The sequence below is a fragment of the Tachysurus vachellii genome, chromosome 16 (genome assembly GCF_030014155.1).
Source record: "Tachysurus vachellii isolate PV-2020 chromosome 16, HZAU_Pvac_v1, whole genome shotgun sequence".
Lineage (NCBI taxonomy): Eukaryota > Metazoa > Chordata > Actinopteri > Siluriformes > Bagridae > Tachysurus > Tachysurus vachellii.
This window is the reverse complement of record NC_083475.1, coordinates 9,310,683-9,330,682: the sequence shown is the minus strand read 5'-3', so window position 1 is coordinate 9,330,682 and position 20,000 is coordinate 9,310,683. Positions and strand designations below refer to the sequence as shown.

The window sequence follows — 20,000 nt, the reverse complement described above, 5'->3', positions numbered from 1 at the left end:
CTAACACTCCACATACATAAACCTACATAAACCGTTATTCTCCATACAGTTAAGTAGTTGCTGTGGGCGGAGCTAATTTCTGTGTTGGAAAATTGTAAGCTTGAAATGCAGGAATTAGTGAGAATTTTGCATAGTGATAACATTTGAAAACACATGTTCTAGACTTGGAAAGCTATTTTCTATTGTATATTGTAGTGGTCATATTTCATTTTAGTTCATTCTGAACAAAAGCCATCATTCTGCGTTCCTGATCCAGTGTTTTAAATCTCCCTCGTTCACTGGAAACCAGTAAGTCTAAAAGATAGAACACTCTATTTAACCAGAAACTTGATTTTTTAATTTGTATTTTCAGACCCTTTTAGACTGCAGTGTGATTTGGAGCTAGAATCAAAGGGAAAATAAAATTACATAGATATTCTGCTGTTTTAGTGATTTAAAGTCATTCTTGCCGTAGCCCAGGGGTGTAAGACGTAACAGATTAAGAACAGGAACTGCTGAGAAAACGTTTAGATTTAGATTAGAATTTAGTTTAGTTACCTTTTCAGTTATTATTTACTTGAAATCACACTGGAAATGAAATTAGCATTATTTTCCTATTAATCAGTGTGATTTTGTTTGTTTTTGATTTTCCACATTTTTTAAATTTCTTTCATTTTTATTTTCTTTTTTGTTGTTTATTTCCTGAAACTTTTCTAATCCATGCAAAGAAAAAAAAACACACCACACTTAAAGACTCCATACAGACCGTGAGCCAGGAGCACGTAGAACACTATGACGGTCGCTAATCTGCTTGCAAACCGACTTGATGAGGCTTTAGTCTGTATTGCTACAGCGCTGGAGCAAAGAATGCTGTTCATTCTCAGTATGAGGAAATCACACTTAGCTAGCAAGCGTTTAGAAATCTTTAGGAAGACTGTTTTCTGCCAGCTGGCAGGAAGTTAGGCTAGGGATGTTTAAGAAGTAGCCTAAATAAAAACATGTTCACACTGTTTCGGTGAAGTATACATTCACAATATTTATGGCTTCTCAAATGTGAAGTGCCAGAATACGTTAGAAGAAGAAAACCTAAACTTCCACATCCTATAGGTTTTCACAGGCTTCCAGGGAAACCAGATTAGAATCTACAGTATACTGTATGTGGAAAAATACTTTCAAACATTAGACCTTATCTTTAAGATCAAGAATCCGATTTGTTTTCTTTACACAAGGAGAACAGCTGATTCTGACGATATAATTTTAATATTTAAATACTTATATTTATACTTCTATATATTTATACTATATATATTTATACTTTTAAATCTAGTTTATTGAACATGGCTAATGTTCTTTTAGAGCAGTGTTGTACTATACATGAACATACAGAACATTTTAAAACACCATTTCTTTTTAAATGGACAAAACACAACACCATTGCACATGGATTAAACAGTACTTATGAAATCACACTTATTTTTTGCTTTAAAGATCTGGAACATGTTACTAATAAACTCTTTTATTTGTTTTTTTCTTCAGGTTAGCTTTTCACTAGCATTTATTATTTGTTTTAATTTTATAGGCAGGTTACATTTACATGGCATTGATATCATTTTTATTTATTGTTTTTTTACACACTCTTTAATAATATAGTTGTAAATCTTTTTGTTCCTAATAATTATAACTTCCTAATAATTATTAATTATAATTAATATAATTATCCAAGAATTATTTCCTAATTATTCCTAATAATTAAATTAACTAATAATTATTTCCTAATTATTATTCTACTCACTACACACTGGATGTTGTGTCATCTGATCCACATTTGCAAGTGAGGTACTGTAAATGTGTACGAGCGTGAAAAATAGGAGTAAGAGAGACAGTACCAGGTGTAAGACCTAAACATCTGGTCTACACATTCTTCTACCCTGATTCCTAAATGCTTTTCTCGGTCCATCTTCAGGCTGAGAAATGTTTTGAGTGTGACTCTCGAGAACTCTACAACAAGGTCACACACCCCAACAGCCACACCATCGACAACGTGGTCACAACCTTTACTCCCAACCGTCTCGTAACATGGTGGCAGTCTGAGAACGGTGAGTGTTCTGTGTACATATGAGGTTGAGCTGAACACGAATAAACATGTTGGAAGAAGAAGAGTTAGTAGTGAAAAAAGTAATGTGAAGTGAATATCATAAAAAACACGCACTAGGATTCTTAGCTCAGTGCTGAAGCTTTTCGATCCTGTCCTACTTCCTGTAGAATTACTCAGTGTCTCTTGGGGTGGGACCCCTGACCAGGGAAACAGAGAGAGAGTTCAGCCAAGATGAAGAAGGGAGGAAAGGGTGGGAATGAAAAAGAAAAAGAGAAAAGGATGAGTGGTGCAGCTGGGTGTGGGAACATTTCTGACTCTTTCCCACTGGGTCTCTAGTGGCCACTTTCCACAGCACTGAATGATGGGATTCATGTGCAGTTTTGCTCCGTCACTAATTTGTGATTTATTTGTGAGCACTGGGTGGAGAATTGTTGGAATTTTAGTTCTGGCTTCTGGAGAGAATTCACTTCTTATGAGTCATAAGAAAGTTTCATCATACTATAACACTCCTGTTTATCCAGAGATGCAGTTGAAGGTGTACCCTTCATCACCAAACCTGTTTGCCAGTTGATTTGCTGCACATAACAATGGTAGGGTTTAACAGTTTAGTCAGGTTCATGTATTGCATGCCACGAGTCTGACTCCTAACCCTAAGGTTGTGGGTTCGAGTCTCGGGCCGGCCACGACTGAGGTGCCCTTGCTCCAAACCCCCCCAACTGCTCCCCGGGCGCCGCAGCATAAATGGCTGCCCACTGCTCTGGGTGTGTGTTCACGTTGTGTGTGTGCACTTCGGATGGGTTAAACACAGATAACAAATTCTGAGTATGGGTCACCACACTTAGCCGTATGTCACGTCACTCACTCATATACATTTTATTATTTCCTATTTTATTTATTTCCTTATGTTACACTTTATGTCAGTTTAAGATATCATCAACCTGCTGTTTATATTATGGATATTCAGTGCACAAATGAACAATTTAGGGCAAATATATATATATATTTTTTACTGTTTCTTAAACCACCACTTAAACACCATGCCTTGCTACTGAGGTCTGGTGTAAAGAGGAATCAAACCTAACAAAGAAGAAGAAGAAGAAGGTGGTCAGATTAAATTATTCTTAATATACACTATAAATAATAACTGGGAACTTGGGGTCTTTTGACCCTATTTGGATCTCTGGTGAAACCAAAGTTGGTTAAATTTATTACTTTTTGACAGTCTGTAACAAAAAAGTGACCAATTCCTATCATGTCCTATTACACACCGGTTATTAGTATCCCCAGTTAGGAAAGGCTTCTGGATTTTCCATTAATATTGATTATATTGTTAATAATGAAGATGAAGTTCAGATACAAAAAGCCTGAGACACACTCAGCTCTTTGTTTCTGTCTCAGGAGTGGAGAATGTGACCCTTCAACTGGACTTAGAAGCTGAATTTCACTTCACACATATCATCATGACCTTTAAGGTAACAGACATTAACATATACATGATATTTTACCTCAGAAATCTCCTGCTATTGAGGAATCTGGAATATAGTTGTAAGTGTGTTTCATCTTTTGAGTCAGGTCTATGTGTGTGTGTGTGTGTCTGTGATATTTTCTACAAACAGACATTTCGTCCTGCTGCCATGGTGATTGAGCGTTCATCAGACTTTGGCCAGACCTGGCGGGTGTACCGTTACTTTGCTTTCAACTGCTCTGCTTCATTTCCACACATATCCCAGGGACCAGTGAAGGGTGTTGATGATGTCATCTGTGACTCCCGATACTCTAATATTGAGCCTTCAACAGAGGGAGAGGTCTCCATAACACACACACACACACACACACACACACACATACACACATACACACATACACACAGTTGACTAAGCGTTAAAATTATTATTATTGTGCTATTATTATTGTGCCATTTGTTTCCTCTCACTTATCCTGATATTGTTTTGTATACATAAATCAGATGTTAAATTCTGTGATGAGGTTGCACACAAGATTTCCTTCTGATGACTCTTCCATGCAGATCATGTTTGTGTAAGCAACACTGCTCAGTAAACCCTTAAGCCATTGAGTGTGTGTGTGTGTGTGTCTGTGGTTTTAGGTTATTTTCAGGGCACTTGATCCAAAATTTAAGATTCCTGATCCCTACAGCCAACGAATCAAGGGTAAGTAGTAAAAAATCTAGCCCCTTTATACAGAGACATCACAGCTTGAACCTTATGGATATATCTTTAGGATTAAGTGTATGCAAATTAAAACGTCACCAGCTACCATTAGCTACATAATCACTAGTTACTCATTGTTATGTAGCTAACGGTAGCTGGTGACTTTTTTATGTGTGATCGCATCTGTGTAGATATCTTGAGGATAACTAGCCTGCGAGTACGGATGGTGAAGTTACACACTCTGGGTGATAATCTTCTGGATGGCCGAGATGAGGTAAAGCAGAAGTACTACTATGCTCTTTATGACATGGTTGTCCGTGGCAGCTGTTTCTGTTATGGCCACGCCTCCGAGTGTGCACCAGTGGACGACATCGATGCGGGGCCTGAAGGCATGGTAAGGTGGAGTCATCCAGAACATCCTTGAAGGAAAAACAAAAATCTTCAGTACCATCAGCGTACAAAGTCGAGGTCACACTGTGTGTGTTTTTGTGTGTTTGTGCTCATGATTACACAGGTACATGGTCTTTGTGTGTGCAATCATCACACCACTGGTTTAAACTGTGAGAAGTGTCAAGACTTTTATCAAGATACACCATGGAGACCAGCGGCGGGCCGAAACGCCAATCCGTGCAAGCGTGAGTTTCACACACAGATGTACACTTATTGTCTGTATAAATTTGTGTTACTGACATGTTGTTGCATATGTATGCATATTTCAGGGTGTGAGTGTAACCAGCACGCATACTCGTGTCACTTCGACATGGCCGTGTATGTTTCATCGGGGAACATGAGTGGAGGAGTGTGTGATGATTGTCAACACAACACACAGGGGCAGCACTGTGAGGGTTGCAAGCCCTTCTACTACCTGCATCCCAAAAGGGACATAAGAGATCCTCACATCTGTGAACGTAAGTAATCCTGATCATCAGGGTGATGTTAAATTTACATACATGCTGCAACCGTTAATCTACTGTATACCTGTTCTCTACAGTATATGCAGTATATAGTATCCCCTTTAGTGTTAATTGGCCAGTACTAATTATTGTATTATTACTATTAGTACAAATTATAGATTTTTACTTTTATTAAAGCAGGTCCAGATTGTTGTGGAAGAACTAACAGAATAAATAATAAATCACAGGATTAATACATAGTTATTTAATACTGTATTGTAGAGACCCATATAAATACCTTGCTTAGATTTAAGCTTTAATTCTGTACATAAGAAAACAGTATTTAATTTGACATGATTGATAATGAGAGGCATGAGAGCTCCTGATAATATTCTTACCGGAGATTACACTTTTCTGCCATTAATGTTTCTGTATGCACATGGAACTTGGTAGATCTGAATTCTTGCACCTCCTCATGCATAAGAATAACTTAATAAATCATGTTCTATGCAAAGAAATATGCATTCACACTATATTATGCATATCGTCGCTGTCGGGCGGAAACCTCATGTGTCCAAATTTGGTCAATTTCATATTTTTTCACATATCGATGCTATTGGTCAGTCCCCACGTGGGTCTGTTATTTTTACAAGTTATTAACCAATCTAAAGTCTTGAAAATAGCTTGAGCACAAATCTCATAACTCCATCGGACACTTCAACTGTCCACCTCTTCCTCACTCCGTGGGAGAGCTTCGCAGCATATTTCTCCTCAAGAAGAGTCGCAACGAATCAACACGACTTCTGAGGTAAATGTCTTCAAAACACTGGGCTCAAGAAAAAAAATCTTGACCCCCACTAGTTCTGGTGCTGGTCTGAGGACAGGAATTTAGCGCAAGACAATCCACTGCAACGCGGACTAAACCCTGTGCACTGCAGATAAGGTACGGCATTTTTTTAATTTCCTGAAAAATAACGGTTTTGGAGATACGAGGATTCCGCCTGACAGCGACGATATGCACAGTTGAACTGTATTATTGGTCTGTCAGCTGCTTGTGTTATCTATTTGCTTGAAGATGCCTGTGTGAACTTCCTTTCTATATTCTATTGGTGGTACTGAGCCATGTGTCTACAGAAAGGTTTGTCAAGTCAGAAACATTTACTCAGGCAAGATACAACTAAGCAATGCTGGGATCTGAACATGTGACCTTCTGACCTTCAGAGTTATACTGCGTATTAACCACTAAGCCACCACAGCAAGCTCTATAAACAACTTCTAACACTAATATAACCCCAACCAGTGCCGTCCAATTGTGTTGCTGACTTCTGGCAAAGATGTGTCTAAAACTCTTGAATCTGCTTGAAAGATCTTTTCTACAGTGTCAGAGTTGTTTGAGTTGTGTAAAGGCAGGGAAAATAATTCAAACACAGGAAGCAGGTATATGGGACAGGTTGAGAATAAACACATATCTTGTTGTGTATCGAGAACCACAATCTAAACAAAGTTTTGTTCTGATTGTTATGTTAGCGTCTGTGCAATCCAGTCATCTGTCTCTCCTGTGCATATACACAGAAAAGTAGCGTCATTATGAAATTTGATTGCTTAATTGTGTGTTTGCAGCATGTGACTGTGACTTACGGGGCTCACTGAACGGTGGTGTGTGTGACAGCTTGACTGACGTAATGAAAGGCTTGATCGCTGGTCAGTGTCGCTGTAAGCAGAATGTGGAGGGAGAACGCTGTGATCACTGCAAACAAGGACACTACGGACTTGGCCAAGACCCGCTAGGCTGCCTCCGTGAGGAAACACTAACCCATACACACTTACACGTGTATACAGACATACACACATGCACACAAACACAGCTGTTTTTTATCTTTGTGTTATAACAACCTTGAACTATGGAATACTTCCTGTTTATTTCTCTGTGTTTGGTGTGTTTCTGTACTTGTAAATCCAGCATGCAGCTGTAATCCTATGGGCACTCTTCCTGGAGGAAGTCCTTGTGACACAGATACAGGAATGTGTTATTGCAAACGCTTGGTCATGGGCCGAAACTGTGACCAGTGTCAGGTGATAGAATGTTTATGCCTGTATGAATATCAGTCGAGATCAGTGAACATGTGCTTATGTTCAAATGAGTGTTTTTATTTTTGGTCTTAGCCTCAACATTGGGGCCTGAGCACAGATAAGGATGGCTGTCAGCCATGTGACTGTGATTTTGGAGGAGCTCTGAACAACGAGTAAGAATAAACAGCCTTTCTCACATGATGAGAACATTTATTGTTTTAGTCTATCAACACCAGAATTATTGCCAGTTGCCGTCTGTGTGTGTGTTTGTGTGACTTTCTCTAACATTCTCTCTCTCTCTCTCTGTCTGTAGTTGTTCTCCACAGACGGGGCAGTGTGTGTGTAGAGAGCACATGTTTGGCAGGCGCTGTGACAACATAAAGCCTGGTTATTATTTCACTGCACTTGACCACTACACTTATGAGGGAGAGGAAGCAAAATTTGAACCGGTTAGTCATACCCAGGGCATTATGGGAGTATGAGGATCACACATTTTCTAAAAAGAAACTCCTAACATCTGCACTTGTGTTAACATGAAACACAAAGGGCAACAATATATTGGTAATCTTCCCAATAGAGATCCCAAGATCTCAATAATATTCACTAAATCTTTGTTTTCTGTGACAAAACTTTGTTTCCCTTTATCTAAGTCAGGGTTTAGGGGTCAGTCTACAAGGTCAAGGTCAAGATTGATCTCAGTAGTAAAAATCCAAAACGTGCAGACAGGAAGTGAAGAAGTTGTGAAATATACAGGAAGTCCAAGCACTTTAAATGAAAGCTATGAGCAAATTGAGCATGAAAGTAATAAACGAAGAGAGATTTTTTTTTTTTTTGTCATTTTGTAGTCCATAAACAGGAAGTGACTGCAAAACATGTTATGCAAAAGGATGTTCTGTTAGGATGTTATGTTTATGCTATATCAAACAAGGGGGAGCCCTCTGCTGCTGTGGAGGTGTCATGACATGACTCAGATGCAGATCTGTTGTAGTCTGTCCAAGGAACTGTGCGCAAGGCAGAGAAACACCTAAGATGCTAATCCATCACAGAGCACCATGTGCAGCCTTTCTGCCAACATTCACACCTAGTGGCTGTTTAATGAAGTACATTCACATACTGCCTTGTTCACGGTATCCGACCTGAAAAGAGCAACCTGAACATTTTCAGGAGAGAACTATGGGCTCAGAATTGAATGAACAATAACATGCTAATAAAAGAGGTTAGCAGCTCTGCTCCAACCTTGGCTACGTCTTGATATCCTGTCAATGCAAATCACAACAGGAGTAAAAATTCGACACACCCTCAAATGACCCCAGAATCAAATTATACAGAATAACAATACACAGATCAGATAACAGACTCAGGATTCTTAACCTGGTAATTGTGACACCCGCCTTCAGTATTGCAACCTTTCATACATTGTGGCTTGCTTTTCAGCTAGCACTACTGTCATTATTGCTGCTATAGCAAATGAATCAACTAAACTAATCAGGAAATCAGAATCGGTGTATTAAAAGCAAGTGCACACGCAAATACTTTTTTCACACAATAACATTTGGCTGATTGAGAAAACAGTTTATTAGATATGCACATGTGAGCTAAATGTAATTATTGTGTAATAACTGTATTCAGGCAGTGACTGTGGTGGCGAGGACTCTGCCCGCAGATCGGCCCCCGACCTGGACTGGTATTGGATTCGCCAACGTACCTGAAGGAGAAACACTGGAGTTTACCATTGACAACATCCCACAGTCTATGGAATATGAGTTGTTAATCCGCTATGAACCTCAGGTAACACACACACTCTAACTCCAGCTGTATTTACTATTTATATTGTCTTTTTACCAGCATGGATGTCAACTGTGTTATTTTATATACATACAGTAATATACATTCTGTATATATTCTATTGTATTCTCTGTTTCTATTAAAACAACAATATGTAATTGAGGTGAAGTGACAACGGGAGTGCCACAATGCCTTCTTTGATTTGCAGTCTAGTGCACACACACACAGACACACACAGACACACGCACATACACACACACACAGACACAGACACACACACACACACACACAATTTGCATGAAATGAATAATCTGTTCCTAAAGGTTTTGATATGTGTGTGTGTGTGTGCATACATAGTTGCCCGATGTGTGGGAGCAGGTGAGGATAGATGTGGTACGTGCTGGTCATCCTTCCCCATCTGCACACTGTTCAGCTCCTTATGCTGACCATCAGATGACCTCCCTTCCTCCAGGCTCCAGGTAGGGTGTGTGTGTGTGTGACTGTATGTGTAAAAAGTCTTTATGTGTAATGCATTTATGTTTGATGTTCTATAATGTATTGGTGTTGTTGTATTGTTATTGAAGTGTTATTTTTGTGTATGTGAGTGGTGTTTGTCTCCATGTTGTCTTCAGTGCTTTCTTGTTTCTCACTTCTTTACATGAGAGTCCGTTACACAAATCAATTTCATCACCAAGGCGGTCAGATCACTAAAGTTAAACAGAGTCAGATTTTAACAGAGTAAAATGAACACACATATTCAGCCTTCATGCTCATTCATTCATTCATCTTCTACCGCTTATCCGAACTACCTCGGGTCACGGGGAGCCTGTGCCTATCTCAGGCGTCATTGGGGCATCAAGGCAGGATACACCCTGGACGGAGTGCCAACCCATCGCAGGGCGCACACACACACACACTCTCATTCACTCACACACTACGGACAATTTTCCAGAGATGCCAATCAATCTACCATGCATGTCTTTGGACCGGGGGAGGAAACCGGAGTACCCGGAGGAAACCCCCGAGGCACGGGGAGAACATGCAAACTCCACACACACAAGGCGGAGGCAGGAATCGAACCCCCAACCCTGGAGGTGTGAGGCGAACGTGCTAACCACTAAGCCACCGTGCCCCCCCAGCCTTCATGCTGTTTTCTGTTATTATTAATCAGAGTAACATTTGCTTACTGAAAGAATGAACTGCAGCTCTAACGTTCTCTTGTATGAACAAAGTCTCTGGTTGGTTTCAGAGTGATTTGAAGGCATATTTTTAGCTACAGTTAATAAATAAATTAATAAAGAAATCATTGATGGTGTGTATGGCAGGCTTTAAATTTATATTTTGTGTGTGTGCGTGTGTGCATGTGTTTACAGGTATGTGGTACTGCCCAGGCTACTGTGTTTGGAAAAGGGCCAGAAATACACAGTGAAAATGATTCTAACGCTTTTTTCATCAAATGATCTTCATCACGATCCACACATACTGATTGACTCTGTGAGTAAATCGTCTTTGTATTACACCACAGCTGTCTCACCTCAGACATCACAGCAATCTCAATCAATCTTAACAATCACAAATCCTTGAAGGCTTAAAGAAAAAATGTCTTGAGTAATATATTTCTCTCGGCTGTCCTTTAATGACCCAACAGTCTAAGCTGGATGATCTTCCATATACATAAACATTCACTCTTTCATTACTGTTACTCTTACAAGTTATTCTGACCTTTGCCTTCTGACTTCTTTCTAGATTGTGCTGTTGCCTGTGGTGCATGATCTGGAGCTGTTCTCAGGGGCAGCTGACAGAGAGGAAGCGTGGGAAATGTTTCAGAAATACCGCTGTCTTGAGAACAGTAAGAGTGTCCAGAAATTACCCATGACCAACATCTGCAGAGAATACATCTTCAGCACATCTGCCCTGCTGCACCAGGGAGCTATGGGTCAGAACACACACACACACACACACACAAACACACAAACACACACAAACAAACATGCACACACACACACACACACACACACCGAGCCATAGATGACTGCCAGAATTAAGTGCAGAATAAATTGCCACCTTCAATACAAAGTGAGCACAACTTGCTCTTTAATGTGCAAAAGAGTTGTGTTTAAAGTGTGGAAAATGCTACATCTAATAGAAATGCTTACAATATTTTTGTGTAATACACACTTTAATTGCATATGGATTATACCTGGGTCATGTAATGACAAAGCTTCTGTATGTTTTTGTGTCTCTTACACACACACGCAGAATGTGAGTGTGACCCACTAGGCTCTCTCAGTACGGTGTGTGATCCTAATGGTGGCCAGTGCCCATGTAGGCCGAATGTAGTGGGCAGGAATTGTGACCGCTGTGCCCTGGGTACCCTTCAACTCGGACCCTCTGGCTGCAGGCGTAAGTTCATACACACATCTCACACAAATAAACCAGGTTATTCATGATTAAATCTGTAATAATCAATAAATTAATCTGAATTATTGTTAGAACCCTTAGCAAATTTTAAATGATAGGATTATTAATATTCAAATATTAAATGTACTAAATAGTAAAATACTTTTCTGTTGCTTTAATCATTAGTAGTTTTTTGCATCACTTGTACTTTTTTTTAGCTGTGTATGTATTTGTGCTCTCTCTCATCATTCCCAGCATGTGAGTGTGACCCGTTGGGCTCCATGAACGCTTTCTGCAATTCGACCACAGGCCAGTGCTTGTGTTTACCTGGTGTTTATGGACGTCAGTGTGCTCAGTGTCTGCCCAGACACTGGGGCTTCCCCCAGTGCAAGCCCTGCTTCTGTAATGGGCACGAAGAGCACTGTCACCCTCACACAGGCCAGTGCTTGGAGTGCAGAGACCACACCACAGGAGACCAGTGTGAGAGGTACACAGAGTCTATCCTTAAAACTCTACATTTTGATATAAAAGGAGTTTAGTATATATACACACCTTAATATTAAATAGACTTGGAAATGATTGTTGTTTAGATCCCTGTGAATCTGCAGCAAAACATTTGAATGTAGGTAGTTTTACCAGTCTTAAAGCTACATTATACACTTAGGGTGATTATTAGACGTTGTGTATATTTATTAAGATAACCAGGGTTCAAATCAGGGTTAAAGTGTCTCTTAAAGGGGTTGAAACCCATAGTTTTAGTCAGAGCTTTGTTACATTACACTATGCAGTGGGGTATGCAAATAGGCTTGTTTGAAATTTAAATGTCATCTCTAAATTAGCTCTCAGATATCAGTACGAGTATGTGATTTGCTTCAGCATTCATTCAAAGAGGGAGATGTATAGTAAAGTGAAAGAGTTCACACACTAGGAGATAAGAAAAGGAGGAAGGAAAAGGGGATGTAGCTAACGCCCTACCGCTACCCCTGGTCTGACGCCCTACTCCTGGTTGGAGACTTGTTGCCCGGTGTGCACTCTGCTGGAGATTGACCTGCATGGACAGCCAGTGACTCATGGGGTTGCTGTAGATGGGGCAGCCCGAAGACTTTTACACCTTCTTTGAACCACTGTTTCTTCAGCCAGTTTTGTGCTGAGGACTTCATCAGCTATCATTTGAAGACTTCACAAGGAAGCAATTAGTGTTGGGTCTGTGTTGAACTCAGAATTTGCTCTCAGTTCCACAAGAACTCTCGGTTGCTTAATTTCACTCGACTACAAACTGTTATAGAAACGACATTATCTACATTTACATTATTTCCTGTTCAGTGTCACCCAAATGAGGATGAGGTTCCCTTCTGAGTCTGGTTCCTCTCAAGGTTTCTTCCTCATATCATCTCAGGGAGTTTTTCCTCGCCACCATTGCCTCTGGCTTGCTCATTAGGGATAGACGTTAGAGACATATAGTAACTTAATTTTCAACTTTAAACTTTATTTTTATACAAGATTTCTGCTTTGAGATCATGTAAATTGTTAAAAGAGTTACACATGTAAATTGAACTGAATTTAATTAAGTGAACAACATCTGTAATGGCTGACAACTAAAAAAAAAAAACTTCTCACATGATATACTTCTAGGATTGTGACTGCGGAATTGTTTCTCAATTTCCTTTAGTGTTGTTTTTACCTAAAGATACAACAGGAAATAAAACATGAATGTTGAAGCCTAGTTATGATAACAATACTATGGTGGGCTTCATGGCATCCGTCTAATATCAACGTTAATATGTTCATAGGTGCGTGAAAGGTTACCATGGCAACGCATTACTAGGCAGCGGTGACCGCTGTCGGCCCTGTATGTGTCCAGAAGGCCCAGGGAGTGGAAGACAGTTTGCAGATACCTGCTACCAAAACCCCAACTCACTCCAGCTCTCCTGTGTTTGCAGCCAAGGATACAAAGGTAAAAACATCCCTACTATATAGCAGGTGACTGATAAATTAGGTTGCAGCTATTGTATGTATAAGAACAAAGTGTTTAGTTCTGTGTTCATGGTTACAACCATCACTTGCTTTGACTGCATACATTTTATAATGAAAATGCTATAAAGAACAGCTGATTATTGAGTCAGGAGAGAAATAAGTATTTGATGTTCAGTTCATCTGGGACTTGAACTGAAGGGACTTTTTTTAAGCACATATCCCTTCAATATGTCAGATATGTCAAATGTCATCACACCACAACTTCGTGCATAAAAGCAATTATGAGAGAGAGAGAGAGAGAAGTGTAGCCAGGGGTAACTCGTAATAACATTTTTTTAATTAGTTAGATTTATTAATTAGTTAGAGAGATATGAGAGAGAGAGAGAGAGAGAGAGAGAGAGAGAGAGAGAGAGAGAGAGAGAAGTGTAGCCAGGGGTAACTCGTAATAACATTTTATTAATTAGTTAGATTTATTAATTAGTTAGAGAGATACGAGAGAGAGAGAGAGATAAGAGAGAGAGAGAGAGATAAGAGAGAGAGAGAGAGAGAGAGAGAGAGAAGTGTAGCCAGGGGTAACTCATAATAACATTTTATTAATTAGTTAGATTAAAATCTAACATCCTCTGAGCCTGGACTGAAATGTGGATCATTTGTAATTAGATTTGGTTAAAAACATGGCAAGTGAACATGTGCTGTTTCTCCCATAGTCTTAATGAGAGCCTACATTAGCCTACAACTATGTGGGTTTAAAGCTCTTCAGTTGCATAGCTAACTTTGGAAAATGTTGTTTTGCAGTCCAGCAAGAAAATCAGTTACATCATTTTCTAACTGTTTTTCACAAATCTGGTTATGTTTAAAAAAACAAAAACATGCTGCTATTACTGAAATGTTTAGTGTAGAGGAAGTCTTAAGCTTATTAACCTTATCATCAATGTAGACCGTCAGTTCACGTTCAGGTCTCTGGTCGATGTGTCACTAAAGTCATATGTTGATAAGCCACTCACATGTTGACTTTAATGTAAAAATGTCTAGCTGTACAGTTGTTGTTTTTTTTGCATCTTGGTTGATTTATAAATATTTATGACTATTTGTTGCTCTAGATTTTCATCTCCATAAGACTGTATGAAAGGAATATTATCTCATAAAGAAGAAGTAACCAAATGATCCTAACGTAAACAACTCTGTCAGAAATCTGGCAGTATGTTCAGTAAGTAAAAAGCCTTTAGAGTGGGAAACTTGCCATGTGCTAATGGTTTCCAGAGATCTGTGCAAAGCAGTGACTTTCCCACTGAAAGTGAAACTGATACAAACAGGTTTTAGGTTCAAACTCAGTGCCTTAATCTGCACACTAAAACACACACAGAAATGGATTTTGTCCAGACCAAACTTCACATCGCAGCAGTGAAAGAGATTAGCCGTTTGAACCGGAGCTGCATAAATATGGACCAAAAATAACTGCTACACTCTGCAATCATGAGGTTGTTTGTTTTTCACGCAATTCTGTGTAAACACCGAGTAAACATCTCAGATGTTCATCGGATTCTGAAATACTCACAGCAGGGCTTCTGGCGTCAACATCCACCATCGTACTGTAGTAGAAATATATGTAACCCTGTGCAATCATGCAAGCAGACAATCATGTGTCTGCAGCTCAGTGGATATAATCATGCAGCTACGGGTTACGGGCTTCAGTTAATGCTCACATCAAGCTACAGACCTGCTATTAGAGTGTATTGTTAGCAACTGGTCAACCTGTTATGCATCTCATTTCAACATGCATTAATTCGGACAAAATTATATATATATATATTTATATTTATATAGATTTTTCATTACGGCGATGCTTTAATTGATCACATTGATATTTCTCTCCTCAGGACCAAGGTGTGAGGAATGTGCACCTGGTTACTATGGCAACCCATTAGCGTCAGGTGGACGGTGCCACCCATGCCAGTGTAACGGCAACATTGACATGCATGACCCGATGTCCTGTGATGCTCGCACAGGCACCTGCCTCAGATGCCTGCACAACACTGTGGGCCAGGCGTGTGAACGCTGTCGCCATGGCTACTATGGAGATGCGAGTACACAGAAATGCCAGAGTAAGTGGGTGTTTGTGTGTTTGTGTGTTTGTCCATGTCCGTAAGTGCTTATTTGTTTTATCTGTATTGTGTGTGTGTGTTTGTGTGTGTGATTAGAGTGTATGTGCCAGCTTTTGGGAACTGATAGTCACAGGTGTGTAGATGGTGAGTGTGAGTGTGAACAGGTCAGTGGGCAGTGCCCTTGTCTTCCGGGTGTAGAAGGTCAGCACTGTGACCACTGTGCCCCCAACACCTGGAACTTTCACAGTGGAAAAGGCTGCGAGCCGTGCCAGTGTCACCCCACACACTCTTACAGCATGTCCTGCGATGAGGTGAGCGCGCACACACACACACACACACACACAAAAAAGACAAAAACCTGTTTGCTAGGGATGTAACTAAATACTGAGACATTATCCTGAATTAAAAAAAAAGATTTTTAAGGGTTGTTGATACTGAAGATGTGCATCAGGATCCTGTGGTTTTGACTTTCCTGTTCAAGTGGGCAGATATAGAGCACACAAAGAAAGACAGCGTTCACTTTTCATTCAATCATCTTTAGTAACCACCTGATCTGGACTGCAGTGGCTTGAATTAGGATTCTCGCTTGTTAATTTGTTGATTAGTAGAGTTACATTTATTAGAAACAAACACAAAAAAAAAAAACACAGAACACAGAAACAAAAAAAACTGTCATGTACACAACTCGTGACCAATTTTGAACACGAGTGATGTATCTGAGGTTGAGGAATAATCTGGGCCAGAATTTACACAGAATTTACCCACTATGAGTTTAAATCTAAATAGAGAAACAGAATCAGTGTAATTGCGTTACACCTCTACCTCAGACATGCGTGTGATTTCCGTACATTCGGATCATACCATAGCCAGTAAATGTAAAGTTTGTTTAATTCATGGATGATTTCAGTCAAGCCAATTTACAAGCTAGACAGAGCACAACCCAAGCAGGAGATACAGGGTTAGAGATCTTAATTAAGCATCCACCAGTTGCTCAATGTTAATCCAGGGATTCTGATCTCACAATCTCTATAAAATAAAAATCATTCACAAAATCATGATACTGCATGTGGCTGTGTTCTCACATGGCTTAATTCCTCTCATCCTGTTGACTCATAATGATGTTTGCCAGTCACACTTAAGCCTTGATGTTTATCCAGGCTCACTCTATCAGCCACATACGTACTAACCTCCTCAGATGTGTTCCTCAGATGTCTGGTCAGTGCTCCTGTATGCCAGGGTTCGGTGGCAGGACCTGTGATGAGTGTAGAGCTCTGTTCTGGGGTGATCCAGAGGTCAAGTGTCATGGTGAGATTAAAACTTTCCCTCCTTCCCTGTTTAGCTGGCTGTATGGCTGTTATGTAATTTGTCAAGAAACGTATTAAACCAAAGGAAACACTGGTTATGGCTTTACATTACAAATCAAGTAGATAAGCCTTTTTTTCTTTGTTAGTTGACTATTTTATTACATGGGCAGAATGCAGTGTTAACAGAGTTTACAGAGAACTTGCCTTTCAAGCAGATGAATATACAATTATAGTTGAAAATGAGGTTTTGGGGCGGAGCTTTGAGTTTGTGTACATCGGGAGAGTTTAATGAGTAAAAAGATTTAATTCAATCTTATGTATCGTCTCCTATTGACGTTTTAGATCATTTTTATTTATTTTCTTGATCAATTTTGGCACATTTCATCTAAAGCATCTTTAAATCAGAAACTTTAAGCTTGTCTATAGTTAGCTTACATGTGTGTTTTTAGGCAGAATGTTCTTAGTCTTGAGAGTTACTCAGTTTTTCTTACACACACACACACACACACACACACACACACACACACATTCCATGGCAGAAGAATACTCAAGGTCTGGGCGTGCTCCTTACAAAAATGAAAAAATTCAACTCTGAGATTCTAGCTCAGATTTTCCCACCATAACCTCTAAACAGATGTGAGAACATGTGCACGCTCTCTCTCACACACACTCACACACACATCATGTACAAGTGGTACAAGTAGTAACAATCAATGTAGAAAATGTAGATTTCAGCACACTGTCACAGCTGTGACACACACACACTTAAGCATTTTGAACTAGTGTGTGTGTGTGTGTGTGTGTGTGTTTCAGCATGTGACTGTGACCCCCAAGGTATCTCTACACCACAATGTAACAAGTCAACAGGAGCATGCGTATGTGTGAAGGGTGTAGCCGGTCAGCGGTGTGATTCCTGTGGACGGGGCTATGTGGGAACTTTCCCAGACTGCCAGCCGTGCCATCAGTGCTTCCGTGAATGGGATGTCACCGTGGGTGAGCTGACCAATCAGACGCAGCAGTTGGTGGACATTGTGGAAAACCTTAAAGTGACAGGTGTGACAGCAGCCTATAAGGGCACGATAGACAATATGGAAAGTGAAGCCAAGAAGCTCACTCAGATCCTAGAGGATGACAAAACTCAACAAACTCTTAGATACGCTCAAGAGCTTCTGCAGCAGTCCAAGTATGTACACACACACACAGACACACACACACACACACAGACTCAACAATCTTATAAATCAGTCAGCATTATCATATGGTTATAAGTCATGGGTGGAATTAGTTACTTTAATGTTTTGCCTTAAACAATTGCCTTAAACACAGAAACACTTCTGTACATCTGTAAAACTAGGTATCATGGTTTATTATTACTGTGCTATTATATTTTTGCAGTATTGACAACTACACGTCTGCGACTCTTTCGGGTCATTAGTAGAGTTATTAGGAAAACCCAAATAGGAAAAATCTCAATAAAGCATAATTGCTCATAAGATTCTACTTATTTTTAATTTGTGTTTTTTCACCACTGCACATCTTTAAGGCGATCATCCACTTTCACTAAAGAGTTCAGTCTCCGTCTTCCTTTACCTTCGCCCTTTTACTTCACATCTATTTTTTTTCCTCAGCATCTGTCTTTTCTCTCCGTGTTTCTATCAGGAGGCTCGCGTCTGATCTGGACCGCTCCCTGAACCATTCGGTGGTGGATGTACATCAGATCTCTGAGGAACACGACAGGGTCACAGAAGAGCTCGAAACACTCAGTCTGGAGACTCAGAAACAGCAAGAAAGCATTAATAACACACAGCAACAGGTGCTGCGCATGAAACACTCAGACCCAGTCGGTAGGAACAAGAGTACTGTTGGCTTTCTGTGCATCTTTGCTGTTACACAACTGTTATTGAATAATTATATTATAGTATGTATATTATTATAATCTATTATATTATGAGGTGTGCACTGGTTTAGACACTCTGTGTATGTGTGGAGTATGTACAGTAAGTGTGTTCTTCCTGTGCTTTAGTGGTTTCCTTCTCCACTTCAAAGACATGCCTTGCTAATTAGCATCTCGAAATTGTCCTTGGTGTGTGAATGTGTGTGTGAGTGAGTGTATAATTGTGTAATATTGCGTGTTTTACAGGTGCATTAGACAGCATTAAGGAATATTACGAGCAGTCAGTAGATGCAGAAAGCAGAGTGAACAGGGCCACCACAGACACACACAACCCAGTGGAGCAGTCAGCCGGTCTACGGCAAGCCACAGAGGCCAGAATCGATGCAGTGACGGGAGAGTTTGAGCTCAGACAAAGGTTGGACTCTGAGACACTGAAAACTCTGAACCAGGAGCTGGAGCCAAAGGATGTTTTACAACTCAGCCAGAAGGTAAACCAACATGAACAAAAAAAAGAATTCAAACCCTCTGAACCTTTCCCTATTTTGTCACGTTACAACCACAAACAAAAATGTATTTTACTGGGATTTTATGTGATAGATCAACACAAAGTGGTAGATAACTGTGAAGGAAAATGATAAATGGTGTCCAAAATGTTTTGCAAATAAAGATCTGAAAAGTGTGGCAACATTTGGGTTCAGTTGGGTTCTTGGTTTGATTTCTTCCCTGAAGAAGTTTGCATGTTCTCCCGAGGTTTCTGCGTTTCCCTTCAGGTACTACGGTTTCATCTCCCATTCCAAAGACATGCTGTGGGCTGATAGGTATCACTAAATTGTCTGTAGTGTGTGTGTGATTGTGTGTGATTTGCTATGTAGTGAAAAGAACAATCGTCCGAGTGAGATATCTCTGTTTTTGTGAAGGTGTGTGGTGGAGAGATGAGTGAAGACGGCTGTGGAGAATGCGGAGGTTTGGGGTGTGTGGGTGAAGATGGTGAGCCTCAGTGTGGAGGACAGGACTGTAAAGGTGTGGTTACTCAATCAAACAACGTGTGGAAAAAAGCTAAAGACCTGGACAAGGACATCATGGACTCGCTAAAAGAAGTGGATAAGCTCCAGAGGATGGTGTGTGTTATCACACGTATCCGTATGACAGGAAACTCGGTGTATTTATTAATCTATTCAAGTTGTTTATGTGACACAGGTTTCAGCTGCTCAAGGACGGGCAGACGAGAGTAAAGTCAGTGCACAGGACATCCTGTTGAAGGCCAATCAGAGCAAAGCAAGAGTTGAGCAGACCAATCAGGAGCTACGAGACCTAATTCAGCAGATACGAGACTTTC

General features: G+C 40.1%; 1 protein-coding gene across 1 annotated transcript in view; it reads left to right on the top strand.

Moving 5' to 3' along the window:
- lamb1b (laminin, beta 1b) overlaps positions 1-20,000 on the top strand; it is a 29,316-nt gene that overhangs the window by 3,553 nt on the left and 5,763 nt on the right. The window contains exons 3-28 of the mRNA XM_060890031.1: positions 1,943-2,075; positions 3,473-3,546; positions 3,691-3,879; positions 4,179-4,242; positions 4,434-4,636; positions 4,757-4,877; positions 4,962-5,150; positions 6,756-6,932; positions 7,096-7,208; positions 7,299-7,378; positions 7,519-7,654; positions 8,835-8,993; positions 9,348-9,469; positions 10,364-10,484; positions 10,737-10,926; positions 11,250-11,393; positions 11,646-11,877; positions 13,181-13,344; positions 15,242-15,466; positions 15,563-15,777; positions 16,675-16,771; positions 17,584-17,953; positions 18,430-18,614; positions 18,911-19,152; positions 19,582-19,782; positions 19,862-20,000. The exon at positions 19,862-20,000 is cut by the window's right edge and continues 6 nt beyond it. Coding sequence (XP_060746014.1) covers positions 1,943-2,075; positions 3,473-3,546; positions 3,691-3,879; positions 4,179-4,242; positions 4,434-4,636; positions 4,757-4,877; positions 4,962-5,150; positions 6,756-6,932; positions 7,096-7,208; positions 7,299-7,378; positions 7,519-7,654; positions 8,835-8,993; positions 9,348-9,469; positions 10,364-10,484; positions 10,737-10,926; positions 11,250-11,393; positions 11,646-11,877; positions 13,181-13,344; positions 15,242-15,466; positions 15,563-15,777; positions 16,675-16,771; positions 17,584-17,953; positions 18,430-18,614; positions 18,911-19,152; positions 19,582-19,782; positions 19,862-20,000 — 4,285 coding nt within the window. The remainder of the gene's footprint in view (positions 1-1,942; positions 2,076-3,472; positions 3,547-3,690; positions 3,880-4,178; positions 4,243-4,433; positions 4,637-4,756; positions 4,878-4,961; positions 5,151-6,755; positions 6,933-7,095; positions 7,209-7,298; positions 7,379-7,518; positions 7,655-8,834; positions 8,994-9,347; positions 9,470-10,363; positions 10,485-10,736; positions 10,927-11,249; positions 11,394-11,645; positions 11,878-13,180; positions 13,345-15,241; positions 15,467-15,562; positions 15,778-16,674; positions 16,772-17,583; positions 17,954-18,429; positions 18,615-18,910; positions 19,153-19,581; positions 19,783-19,861) is intronic.